The 10,897-nt window shown below is 47.7% G+C and overlaps 2 protein-coding genes across 3 annotated transcripts; one reads left to right on the forward strand and one right to left on the reverse strand.

Annotated features, from left to right (window-relative positions):
- Nucleotides 1-32: 32 nt before the first annotated feature.
- On the forward strand, nucleotides 33-4,333 carry SYNE4 (spectrin repeat containing nuclear envelope family member 4). Of its 2 annotated transcripts, none has more exons than XM_024577363.2 (8): nucleotides 33-160; nucleotides 354-504; nucleotides 1,008-1,151; nucleotides 1,353-1,547; nucleotides 1,621-1,869; nucleotides 3,226-3,303; nucleotides 4,002-4,060; nucleotides 4,153-4,333. In XM_024577363.2, the coding sequence occupies exons 1-8, from the start codon at nucleotides 33-35 to the stop codon at nucleotides 4,331-4,333; spliced, it is 1,185 nt and encodes a 394-aa protein (XP_024433131.1). The 2 variants fall into 2 exon arrangements, with proteins under 2 accessions (XP_024433131.1, XP_024433130.1); XM_024577362.2 differs by having other exon boundaries at nucleotides 1,621-1,861; nucleotides 3,188-3,303.
- A 5,190-nt stretch (nucleotides 4,334-9,523) lies between these two features.
- Nucleotides 9,524-10,641, reverse strand: SDHAF1 (succinate dehydrogenase complex assembly factor 1). Its single transcript, XM_024577611.2, has one exon. The coding sequence runs from the start codon at nucleotides 10,525-10,527 to the stop codon at nucleotides 10,171-10,173; it is 357 nt and encodes a 118-aa protein (XP_024433379.1). The 5' UTR covers nucleotides 10,528-10,641; the 3' UTR covers nucleotides 9,524-10,170.
- Between the last annotated feature and the right edge of the window lie 256 nt (nucleotides 10,642-10,897).

Below are 10,897 nucleotides of genomic sequence, written 5' to 3' on the forward strand. Positions count from 1 at the left end.
TCCTCAAAGACTCTGTCCCCAGGCCCTCAGCTATGGCCCTGACCCCATCTCTGGGACCTAGACCCCACCCAGAGCCCCTCAACCATCCCCCTGGAGCACCTAGGGAACTGGACATTGCCGGATGCACCATCTGCCCCGCTTCTGAAAAGGAAAGAATCAGGTAGGGACTGGGGCTTTTGAAACTTGGGTCCTAAAGGGGTGGTGGCAGTAGCAGGGGCACTTTGAGAGTAAGAGGTACTATAGCTATGATCACCTGGGGATGGAAGAGAGGGAACTGGGAACAGGGGTAGGCTAAGGTGGATAATGGGCACCTAGGCTCACCTAAGGGTCTGCCAATGCCCCCGACCTACCAGGCCAGATCAAGCCCAGAAACTGGGGCAGGACTCTTTGGACCTTCCGGAGCACTTCCAGGGTGGCCTGAGGGACACTGAGCCTAGTGCTGGTCACCCCAGATTTCCAACACCCTCTTCCCATGAGGACCCTCCTGGGGGCAAACACTGTGAGGTGAGCTGAGGTGATCCAGGCCTTTTGTGCCCCCAACTCCTCTCTTTCCCCTAGAATCTGGCCTCCACACTGGGGATGAAGTAATGATTCTGGAAACGTGTTGGGCACCTGTGGAGGGAGGGACACTCTAGAAAATGATTCTTTACCAATCACCATAGAAGTACTTCACACTGAGAGACAATTATTTCATGATTGGCCCTGGTGGAGCCTCATTCCTTGTGGGGTTATCCAGCTCCATCATTACCTTCCTGTTGAGACCCCCAGACCCTGCATGTCCAAGTTTCTAGGAGCCTTGGAAACCTGGAGACTTTGAACTAGAGGTCCTCAGGCTTTGCTCCACTGAGAAGGACTACAGGTGGGAACAGCCTTGGTACAGACCCAGGGATGGACTCTACTGCAGAGAAGCATCTGGAAGGCATGAGTCTGCAAAAGAGTGGTGGCTATGAGAATGGGGCAAGGTCTTAGTTGGCCTACCAGCACTGACCCAGCTCCCTGTTCCCCAGAGCCCCATCTCTGGCTGGGAGGTATTGGAAGCAGAGCAGGACAGCCTGCATCTTTGCCTCCTGGGCCTGGGCCTCCGGCTGCAAGATCTAGAGCAAGGCCTGGGGCCCCGGACATTGGCCCAGAGTGAGATGGTCCAGCTGCAGGTGGGCAATGGGAGGCCAAGGTGTGGGAAGGTGGGTAGGGCCTCAAGAGTGGGTGTCAGACCCCTGGGATGGGAAATGGGTTTATTCTATGTTCTAGGTCTCTGCATAGGAAAGGGGGACAAGTAACTCCAGGTCCCAGGTCTCTGGTTCCCCTGGTGTGCGTGGGGGAGGGGGGAGTGGTATCCAACCATGTGTTCCCAGACTCTGCAGGCAGACTTACGTGGGGCAGCTGAGTGTGTGGATGCACTGCTGGTGTTCAGTGAGGGGCTAGCACAGCAAAGTGAGCCTCAAGCCGTGGCATCCCTGCAGCAAGTCCTGCGGGTCCTCAGAGCCCACCGAGACAGCATCTTCTGGCAGCTGTGGCAGCTGCAGGCCCAGCTGGTCAGCTACAGCCTGGTACGACCCACTGTGGTGGTCCCTGGCCCCGGTGCCAATTTCACAACCTCCATGACCTCTGTCCTCTGACCAGGTATTCCAGGAGGCCATCACACTGGACCAGGATTTGGAGGTCGAGGTGGACTCAGACTGGCCAGGACCTGGTGGAGTCTTGGGGCCCTGGGCACCCAGTAGCCTCCCCACTCCCGCAGAGTTAGAGTGGGACCCAGCAGGGGACATTGGGGGCTTTGGGCCCTTGAGGCAAAAGACAGCCTGGACACCAGGGGCTTCCTGTGAGCTGTGTGGCCACAGGGGCCCCCAGAGCTGGGGACAAAGCCCTGAGGTGAGAGCAGGTGGGAGATATCCCCATCCAGGCACCCACAAGATACCTCTGTTCACCTCCTAGCGGGGTCCTTCCCTCCCAAGGAGGTCTTGCTGGCTCTGTCTCTCCCTCTGTCTCACCGTCTCCTCCTCTCTTGGTGTCTCAGTGTTTTCCTCCCTCCCTCCCTCTGTCTCTTTTGGCTTCTGTATCTTCTATCTCTTTCTGTTTTCCTCTCTCATTTGTCTATATATACACTTCCTCATTTCCTCTCACTTTCCTCCTTGCTCAATCCACTACAGCCATACTAGCCTCCAAATTCATTCCCGTCTCAAAGCCCCCAGATGCACACCCAGCTTGCCTCCTCACTTCATTACAGTCTCTCCTCAAATGTCACCTCTTCAGAGAGGCCTACTCTGGTTTCCAAACATTATTACTATTGATCCTCTATTTACTAACGACACTTACCATATCTTGACATTATACATTTATTATTGGGTTGGCCATAAAATTTGTTTAGTTTTTTCAGTAAAATAAAAAACACATTTTTCATTTTCACCAATAACTTTATTGATTTGGATATTTTGAAAATATCAGCTATCTCCTGCTTGGTATAAAATTGATTGTTCTCAATTAATGTCTCAATCCCTATTGAGACATTAGCGAATGATCACTATCAACTTCAACTGGTCTACCTGACCGTGGAGCATTGTCCAGTGAGAAATCTCCAGCATGAAACTTCACAAACCACTTTGGACATGTTTGATTAGTCACAGCACCTTCTCCATACACTACACAAATCTTTTTTTTTTTCATTTCAGTTGCATTTTTACCTTTCTTGAAACAATAAAGCATAATATGCCAAAAATGTGTATTTTCTTCCATCTTCAGTATTAAAATGGCTACATAAAAATTCACCAATTTTGATAAGTTGGTTTTTTTTCTTTAATGCACGCTGATATGACAAAATACAATTTAACAAAATTGTTCCAAATGAAGTTAAAGACAACTAAGTGCTACTGGAGCCATCTTATGGGAAAAAACCCCCACATTTTTTGGCCAACCCAATAATTTATGGTCTTTCTCCTGGTAGAATAAAAGCTCCATTGATGCCAGGATTTTACCTGTTTGTGTTGACACTGTGTCCTCACCTCCTGGAACACTGCCTGGCGTGTAATAGAAACTCATTAAATATTTGTTGAATGAATGAATAATGTTTCTCCTCTTGGTTTCTTTGGCTCTGCCCCTCTCTTTGTCTCTTCCCAAGGTCCTTCTCTTCCCCCAGCATCTCATCTCTATGACACACACCCCCATCTTGGCCCTTCCCCAACCTTGTGTCTGTCACTGGTTCTCCCAAGGCCTCCACACCTCTCTCCACAGGATGTACTCATGTTGGGTCTCAACCACCGGAAACACTTAGCAGGTCACCAAAGACACTCCCTGCTCCAGAAGTCTCAGGTGAGCTGGTCCTCAGTCAGGTATATCACTTGGAAATCTTGATGGCAAGTAACAGAAACCCAACCCAAATTGTATTACACAAAAGAGGGGATGCTCTTTTTTTGTGTAATTGAAAAGTCCAGTTGCTGTTGAATTCAGGACCCCAAATGCTATCAGGGCTCAGTCCCTCCCTCTCTTGACTCTACTTCCTCAAGGTGAATTTCTCTTCAGTAAAATGGCTGCCCCAGCAGCTACACACTTTCTACTGGTTAACCCACCCCAAGAGAAGGAGAGTGCCACTCACCTACTAGCAGCCAAATTCAGGGGCTGATTCCATTCTGCATGGTGGATTTTGGCCTACACTCTGAACCAATCACAGTGGCCAAGCTGATGGAAGGCTCTGATTGGCCATATATGGGTCACATGCCCAATCATAGAAGTGGAGGTGTCTGGTTAATAGTGTGGGTAGGTGTGACGTCCCTCCACACACCAAACTGAGCCCTTGTTGCCAGGAAAGGGGGAGTTGGCTGGAGGAAAGGCACAAATAGACATCCACTGAACTTAGAGATAGTCCAGGCCAATGTGGGGTCCTGGGGATCGATGGAGTACCAGGAAAGGAGAAGAAATAAGCCCAGCCCTGTAGGTCTATAACAGTAAGGGAAAGTCCACACTGAAAGTCCCTTCCATCCATTCTGCTATTGGTTGCTACCTACCCTTAGAACAAGAAGAAGCAAGCATCTTCCAATGTCCAGGATGTGATGCTGGAGGTAGATTCTGGGTGAGATGCCTGGGATATGGGTTTGGGGATATAGGGGACAGGGCTCATGATGATGGCCTAATGTATATTTAACACTGTATTTCCTTTCACAGAGCCCCTGCTCCTATGTCCAGGAGGCCTCTGACCTTCCTCCTCCTTTTTCTCCTCTTCCTTCTCCTGGTGGGTGCCACTCTGCTCCTGCCCCAGTCAGAAGGTCTCTGCTGCTCTCCTGCTCAACTTGCCAGGACACCTTACTTGGTGCTCAGCTATGTCAACGGCCCCCCCCCAATCTGAGTACACAGCCCAGACATATGTAATAAATGGTCACTTGTCAAAGGATGTGTCTTAATCCATCTAGGGTGCTGTAAGAAAACAACATAGACCGCGTGGTTTATAAACAATAGAAATTCATTTCTCACAATTCTGCAGTCTGAAAAGTCCAAGATTAAGGTGCCAACAGATTCAGTATTTGGTTAGGGCCTGCTTCCTGGTTCATAGATGGCTGTCTTCTTGCTGTGTTCTTATATAACAGAAGGAGCAGGGAGCTCTTTGGGGTCTCACAAGAGATTAAGGGTACTGATTATTTCCATGAGGGATACACCCTCCGACCTAATCACCTCCCAGAGGCTCCACTTCCTAATGTCATCACATAGGGGATTAGTATTTCAATGTCTGAATTTTGAGGGGACATGAACATCAGTCTATAGCATAAGGTATGAGGATACTGGGTGCCTAAGTACTCAGAATCTAGGATATGGTCCTGGTATATCTAGACAGCCTCCTCCACATATCCCTTTGCATTGTGCACAGAATGCAGAATTGAATCAACTCATTAAACCCTGAGACAAAGATTCAAACACAGGTAGTTTATTTAGGAGGTAATCCTAGGCAGATTGGTAGGGGAGTGGGGAAGTGAGCCAGGGAGTGGCATTGAACTGATTGCTTCTCTGGGCACCTGGGGTGCCATCTCACTAGGAACCTCTGGGAGACTGTGGAACACACTCAAAGTTGTTCTACCCACCTTTCATTGGTTCCTGAAGCTGTCAACTCCCTAGAACTCCCAGCTTCTCTTGTCTGTAAAGTCCCTTCAGGCAGAGAAGCATAGATGCTTGCCACAGGAAGCTATAGGTATGTACAGAAAGGGTGTGGTGACATAAGCAAGCTGCCAACAGCACCTGTTATAGCCCCTGACCTGCATCCATACACGTGATCTGTTCAAACATTCTACACCGTGTCCTCCCAGGCTGGGCTGTCATTGGCACAGGACTGTGAAACCCCCCTTCACTGGGTCTTGATGACACCAAGAGGAATTTCCAGGGCTCAGTCCTAGATTTCAGTACCCAGTTTCAGGTGTCTAAGATCATATACTTCCTGGAGCCTAAAGTGTTGGGACAAGAGATGAAACAGAATTAGACTAAAAAACAGAGGCAGGAGCCTTGTGCCAGGCTCCTGGGCATGCACTTAAGATAGATCCCCTCACCTTTAATTCTCACAGCCACCCAATGATATGTCCTCAATTAACAGAATGGGAAACAGGCACTAGAGGGGAAGTCACTGGCCTGAGGACACACAGGGAGTAAGTGACCAAAGCCCAATTCCCATTGCTTTAAACAGAAATGGGAATTCATTTTTTGTGAAAGGTTAGGGACACAGCTGGATCCAGTAGCTCAAATGATAGCTTTGTCTCTCAGTTCCTACCTCTGATTTGACTCCCGTCTTATCTGGGGGTGGCCAGAGCATCCCTGAAAACCTCCAAGCATACATCCCAACAATTTGACAACCAATAGGAGAGTCACGGTTCCCTTATAATTTCAAAGTGTCATATGCTTTCCTGGGGGCTGTAGTCAGCCCTGCCTGAGACATGTGTACTGAAATCAAGGAAGGAGTGGGTCTCCGAAGAAAATTAGGAAGCTGTTACCTTAAGGGGGGATGGACACTGAGGGAGGAGAGTAGGGAAGCAGCAGTTTCTGGGAGACTCCAGGTTCAGGGGGAAGTCAGGATGCAAACCTGGATCTTTCCTGTTTCAAATGCCAGGGCAAGTCTCTGTTCCCAACAAAAGAGGAGGTGTAGTATCCCTGGAGTCACCGCAAATAGGGTGGACACAGTTTTGGCAATATTGACCGTACCAGCTGGGTAATGGAGCAAATGTGTCATTTATTCATCAAATATTGACTGTGGTAAGCCAGGTCCTGTCAAAGAATAGGGCAATGACAGTGAATAAGACAGGCTAAAATTCTTGTCCTTGCCAGGGTGGGGGAGCTGACATTCTAGTGAGGAAGATCGATAGTAAATAAAAGCAATAGGTGACATATGTAATAGACCAAATGGTGACTAATGCTAAGAAGAAAAACTAAATTGGGCAAAGGGAAAGGGGGTAAAATTTAGGCTGGTTGAAGGAGGCATCAGGAAGACAGTCATTATGTTACAATTATGTCATAGCAAATGGTAGTGAGGAAACAAGTCACATGGACTCCTAGAATAGTGCTGTCCAATAGAAATATAATGTGAGGCTCAAATATAATTTTTAAATTTCTAGTAGTCACAAGTAGCAGCCATCTACAGATAACTTTGTGTGACCCCAGAGAGAATACAAGTGGTGGCTGACTTTGGATGTGCCAATAGCAATCAAGGCCCAACTATAACAGGAGAGTGTACACAGCCCACACAGTGGGCACACCTTGAGTGTCCAGCTTGGGTAACAGGGGAGGCTGTGCCACTGGGCTCTACAGGACACCTACTACATTAGGCAACTTACCAAACCTGGGAGACGTAGCAGCTCTACCTAATACATAGAAACAAACACAAGGAGGCTGCCAAAACAAGGAGACAAAGAAACATGGACCAAATGAAAGAACAAAACAAAACTCCAGAAAAAGAACTAAACAAAATGGAGACAAGCAAACTACTAGATGCAGCGTTTAAAACACTAGTTATAAGGATTCTCAGTGAACTTAGTGAGAACTTCAACAGCATAAAAAAGGGCATGGAAACCATAAGAAAGAACCAGTCAGAAATGAAGGATACACTAATTAAAATAAAGAACAATTTATAGGGAATCAACAGTAGACTGGATGAAGCCTAGAATCAAATCAGTGATTTGTAATATAAGAAAGAAAGAAAGTACAAAGAGAAACAACAGTATGGGAAAACATATTTGCTAATGATACCTCAAACAAGGGCCTGATCTTCAAAATATATAAAGAACTCACATGACTCCACTCCAGGAAGACAAACAACCCAATTAAAAAATGGGCAAAGGACTTGAACAGACCCTTCTCCAAGGAAGACATACAGAGGGCCCAGAGACATATGAAAAGATGCTCAGCATCACTAGCCATCAGAGAGATGCAAATTAAAACCACAATGAGATACCATCTCACACCAGTCAGAGTGGCCAACATAAACAAATCCACAAACAAATGTTGGAGAGGATGTGGAGAAAAGGGAACCCTAATGCACTGTTGGTGGGAATGCAGACTGGTGAGGCCACTGTGGAAAACAATATGGAATTTCCTCAGAAAACTAAAAATGGAACTGCCCTTTGACCCAGCAATTCCGCTGCTGGGATTATACCCTAAGAACCCTGAAACACCAATCCAAAAGAACCTGTGCACCCCAATGTTCATAGCAGCACAATTTACAATAGCCAAGTACTGGAAGCAACCTAAGTGCCCAGCAGCAAACAAGTGGATCCAAAAACTATGGTATATTTACACAATGGAATTCTACGCAGCAGAGAGAAAGAAGGAGCTTATACCCTTTGCAACAGCATGGATGAAACTGGAGAGCATTATGCTAAGTGAAATAAGCCAGGCGGTGAGGGACAAATACCATATGATCTCACCTTTAACTGGGACATAATCAACAGAAGAAAAAAGCAAACAAAATATAACCAGAGACATTGAAGTTAAGAACAATCTAACAATAGCCAGGGCGGGGGGAGGGGGGACAGTGGGAAGAGGGGATTACAGGAACTACTATAAAGGACACAGGGACAAAACCAAGGGGGAGGGTGGAGGTGGGGGAGGGAGGTGGGTTCAGCTGGGGTGGGGTGGAGGGATGGGGAGAAAAGGCATATAACTGTAATTGAATAACAATAAAAATTAAAAAGAAAGAAAGAAAGAAAGAAAGAAAGAAAGAAAGAAAGAAAGAAAACACCCAATCAGATCAGCAAGGAGAAAAAAGAATTTAAAAAATGAGGATAGTGTAAGGGCCCTCTGGGACTTCAAGCCTACCGACATTCACATAGTGGTGGTGCCAGAAGAAAGAGAGAGAGAACAAGAAATTGGAAACATGACAAAAAAACTTCTTTAACTTGAAGGAAACAGACATACAAGTCCAGGAAACAGAGTCCCAAACAAGATGAACTCAAAGAGCCCCACACCAAGGCACATCATAATTAAAATGCCAAAGGTTAAAGACAAAGAATCTTCTCCTTCTTTCCCCTCCCCCTTCCCCTCCTCCCCCTCCTCCTTCTTCTTCAACAAAGAGAGCATCTTAAAAGCAGCAAGAGAAAGACAGTTACCTAGAAGGGAGCTCCCATAAGACTGTAAGCTGATTTCTCAAAAGAAACTTTGCAGGCTAGAAAGGATTGGCAAGAAATATTCAAAGTGATGAAAAGCAAGGAGCTACAAACAAGATTATTCTACCCAGCAAAGCTATCACTTAGAACTGAAGGACAGATAAAGAGCTTCCCAGATAAGAAAAACCTAAAAGTGTACATCACCACCAAACCAGAATTATATGAAATTATAGGATCAAAAATATGAACAATCAAATGGCCAGAAATACATATCTATCAACAATTGAATCTAAAAAAAAAATAAACAAGCAGAACAGAAACAGAATCATGGATACAGTGAACATTTTGATGGTTGCCAGATGGAGGGGGGTCAGGAGGATGGGTGAAAAGGGAGAAGGGATTAAGAAGCACAAAATGGTACTTACAGAATAGTCATGGGGATGTAAAGTACAGCATAGGAAATACAGTAGCCAAAGAACACATCTCATGACCCAGACATGGAAAATGGTATGGGGATTGCCTGAGGGCATGGGGTGGGGGAGGCTGGGTGGAGGGGGACAAAGAGGTAAAAATAGGGACACATGTGGTAGTATAATCAATAAAATACAATTAAAAAACAAATATAATTTTAAATTTTCTAGTCACAGTTAAACAGTAGAAGCAGGTGGTATTAACTAATTTTTAAAGATTTTTTTATTTACTTATTTTTAGAAAGAGGGGGAAAGAGAAAATGAGGGGGTGAAACATCTGTTCCAGAGAAACAACAATCAGTTGCCTCCAGTACCCACCTCAGCCAGGGACCAAACCCGCAACCCAGGCATGTGCCCTGACTGGGAATCCAGTGCTTTGCAGGATGATGCCCAACCAACTGAGTCACACCAGTAAGGGCGAGGGTTACGTCTTGGAGAGTAGGGGAGTCTTCAAAAATCCCCAAACACAAAAAATCTTTAAGACCACCAATAGAAAGGTAAGCACATTCAACTTTATTCCCTTTGTTCAACAGTCCTGAGGGTGGATGGGTGGAGGAATCAGGTCTCCATCTTAGAACCAGTAGGTGTAAAGGTTTTGAGAGGTCTTTAAATGATCGCTGGGATGAGACCCCTTAGCCCCTTCCTCATCAGTCCAGGTTTGTTCCAATTAATAGAGGGAAAGTTTTCCAAAGGGGGATTTGGGGCTTCCAACCGCCCATCAGAGCATCTTCTCAAATTCCTCAGCAAAAAAGTCTGCTGTTATCAGAGTTAAATACAAAGAGAGGAGTTCAGGAGCCAGGGGTCAAGAAAAGGGTGTTTCAGTCTCTTTCGGTCCAACGGGGGTGGGGGCGTCCTGGCTCCCCATGCCTTTGAGTAAATAACTCCCAGTTTGACCTGGTCCAGCCAGCTAGCGACCCAGGCAGCCCCAAGCCCTCATTAGGGAGTCCCACAGATTACCAGGAATCGAACAAGGTCAAGCATCTCTCGCCATCTATCATGGTGGTCTTTGGATCCTACGTCGCCAGGCGGAATCTCCGATTCCCCCGATCCACCAAACTAGTCTCGCCTCTTAAGACCTTTCATCTTCGATCAGGCGGGTTCCCTGGTTCCCCGCGCCACCGGTTGAACTCTTCGGCCTGTCACCGTTTTTTGGGCGGGGTCTCTAGTGACCTCATGCTGTCAAGCGAGCTCCTCGAATTGTCACCATCCTCAAGGAGGTTTCCAGGACCCACCCTGCCGCTGGGCTCCTCCGTCTCTTCCCGCAGGCGCACGAAGGCGCCCAGGGCCGTGGCGTGGCCGGAGCGTAGCAATTGGAGCTGGCGCCTCCCGCGGCGGTAGAGGTATTCGATGCGCAGAACGTCGGAGCGTGGCAGGGAGGCATGCTGCCGGAACTCCGCTCGCACCCGCGCCTCAGCTCCCGGCTTCCCGCGCCCGGCGCGCAGTAGCTCACGGTACAGGCTAAGAACCTGCTTTTGCAACCGGCTGGGCCGAATCATGGTAGAGCTGGGCCGCGGGTGCGCGCGGGGAATAGTCTACGACAGTGGAGCGGCAACAGCGCACTTGTGAGAGACGAGAATGCAAGAAACAGCCCCTTCCGCTCCTGTCTCCAAATCCTCCGCCTCTAGCCTCCTGTTATCCGGTGTTGTCGCTCCCTATTGGCTGTCGTTGCTGTTACGTCTCAGTGTTGCGAGCAAGGGGCGGAGCTGCTGGTTCGTTGGACACCACTCACAGGGCATCTGTGCCCTTGAGAGGACCGCGGTTCTGGGAACCCGGGAGAGGAGGAGGGAGGGATTAGGCGGTTCTGACTTAACGCCTGCGTCCTGGGAGAGGAGGGAGCTGGAAGTTGGGACACTGATCCGTCGTCCC

Source organism: Desmodus rotundus, chromosome 12, assembly GCF_022682495.2.
Source record: "Desmodus rotundus isolate HL8 chromosome 12, HLdesRot8A.1, whole genome shotgun sequence".
Lineage (NCBI taxonomy): Eukaryota > Metazoa > Chordata > Mammalia > Chiroptera > Phyllostomidae > Desmodus > Desmodus rotundus.

Coding starts and splice junctions, on each gene's coding strand:
- SYNE4 (XM_024577362.2), top strand. CDS start 33: ATGGCCCTGACCCCATCTCTGGGACCTAGACCCCACCCAGAGCCCCTC. Junction 1,862..3,187: donor CCCCCAGAGCTGGGGACAAA/GCCCTGAGGTGA, acceptor CCTTGTGTCTGT/CACTGGTTCTCCCAAGGCCT. Junction 3,304..4,001: donor CCCTGCTCCAGAAGTCTCAG/GTGAGCTGGTCC, acceptor ACCTACCCTTAG/AACAAGAAGAAGCAAGCATC.
- SDHAF1 (XM_024577611.2), bottom strand. CDS start 10,527: ATGATTCGGCCCAGCCGGTTGCAAAAGCAGGTTCTTAGCCTGTACCGT.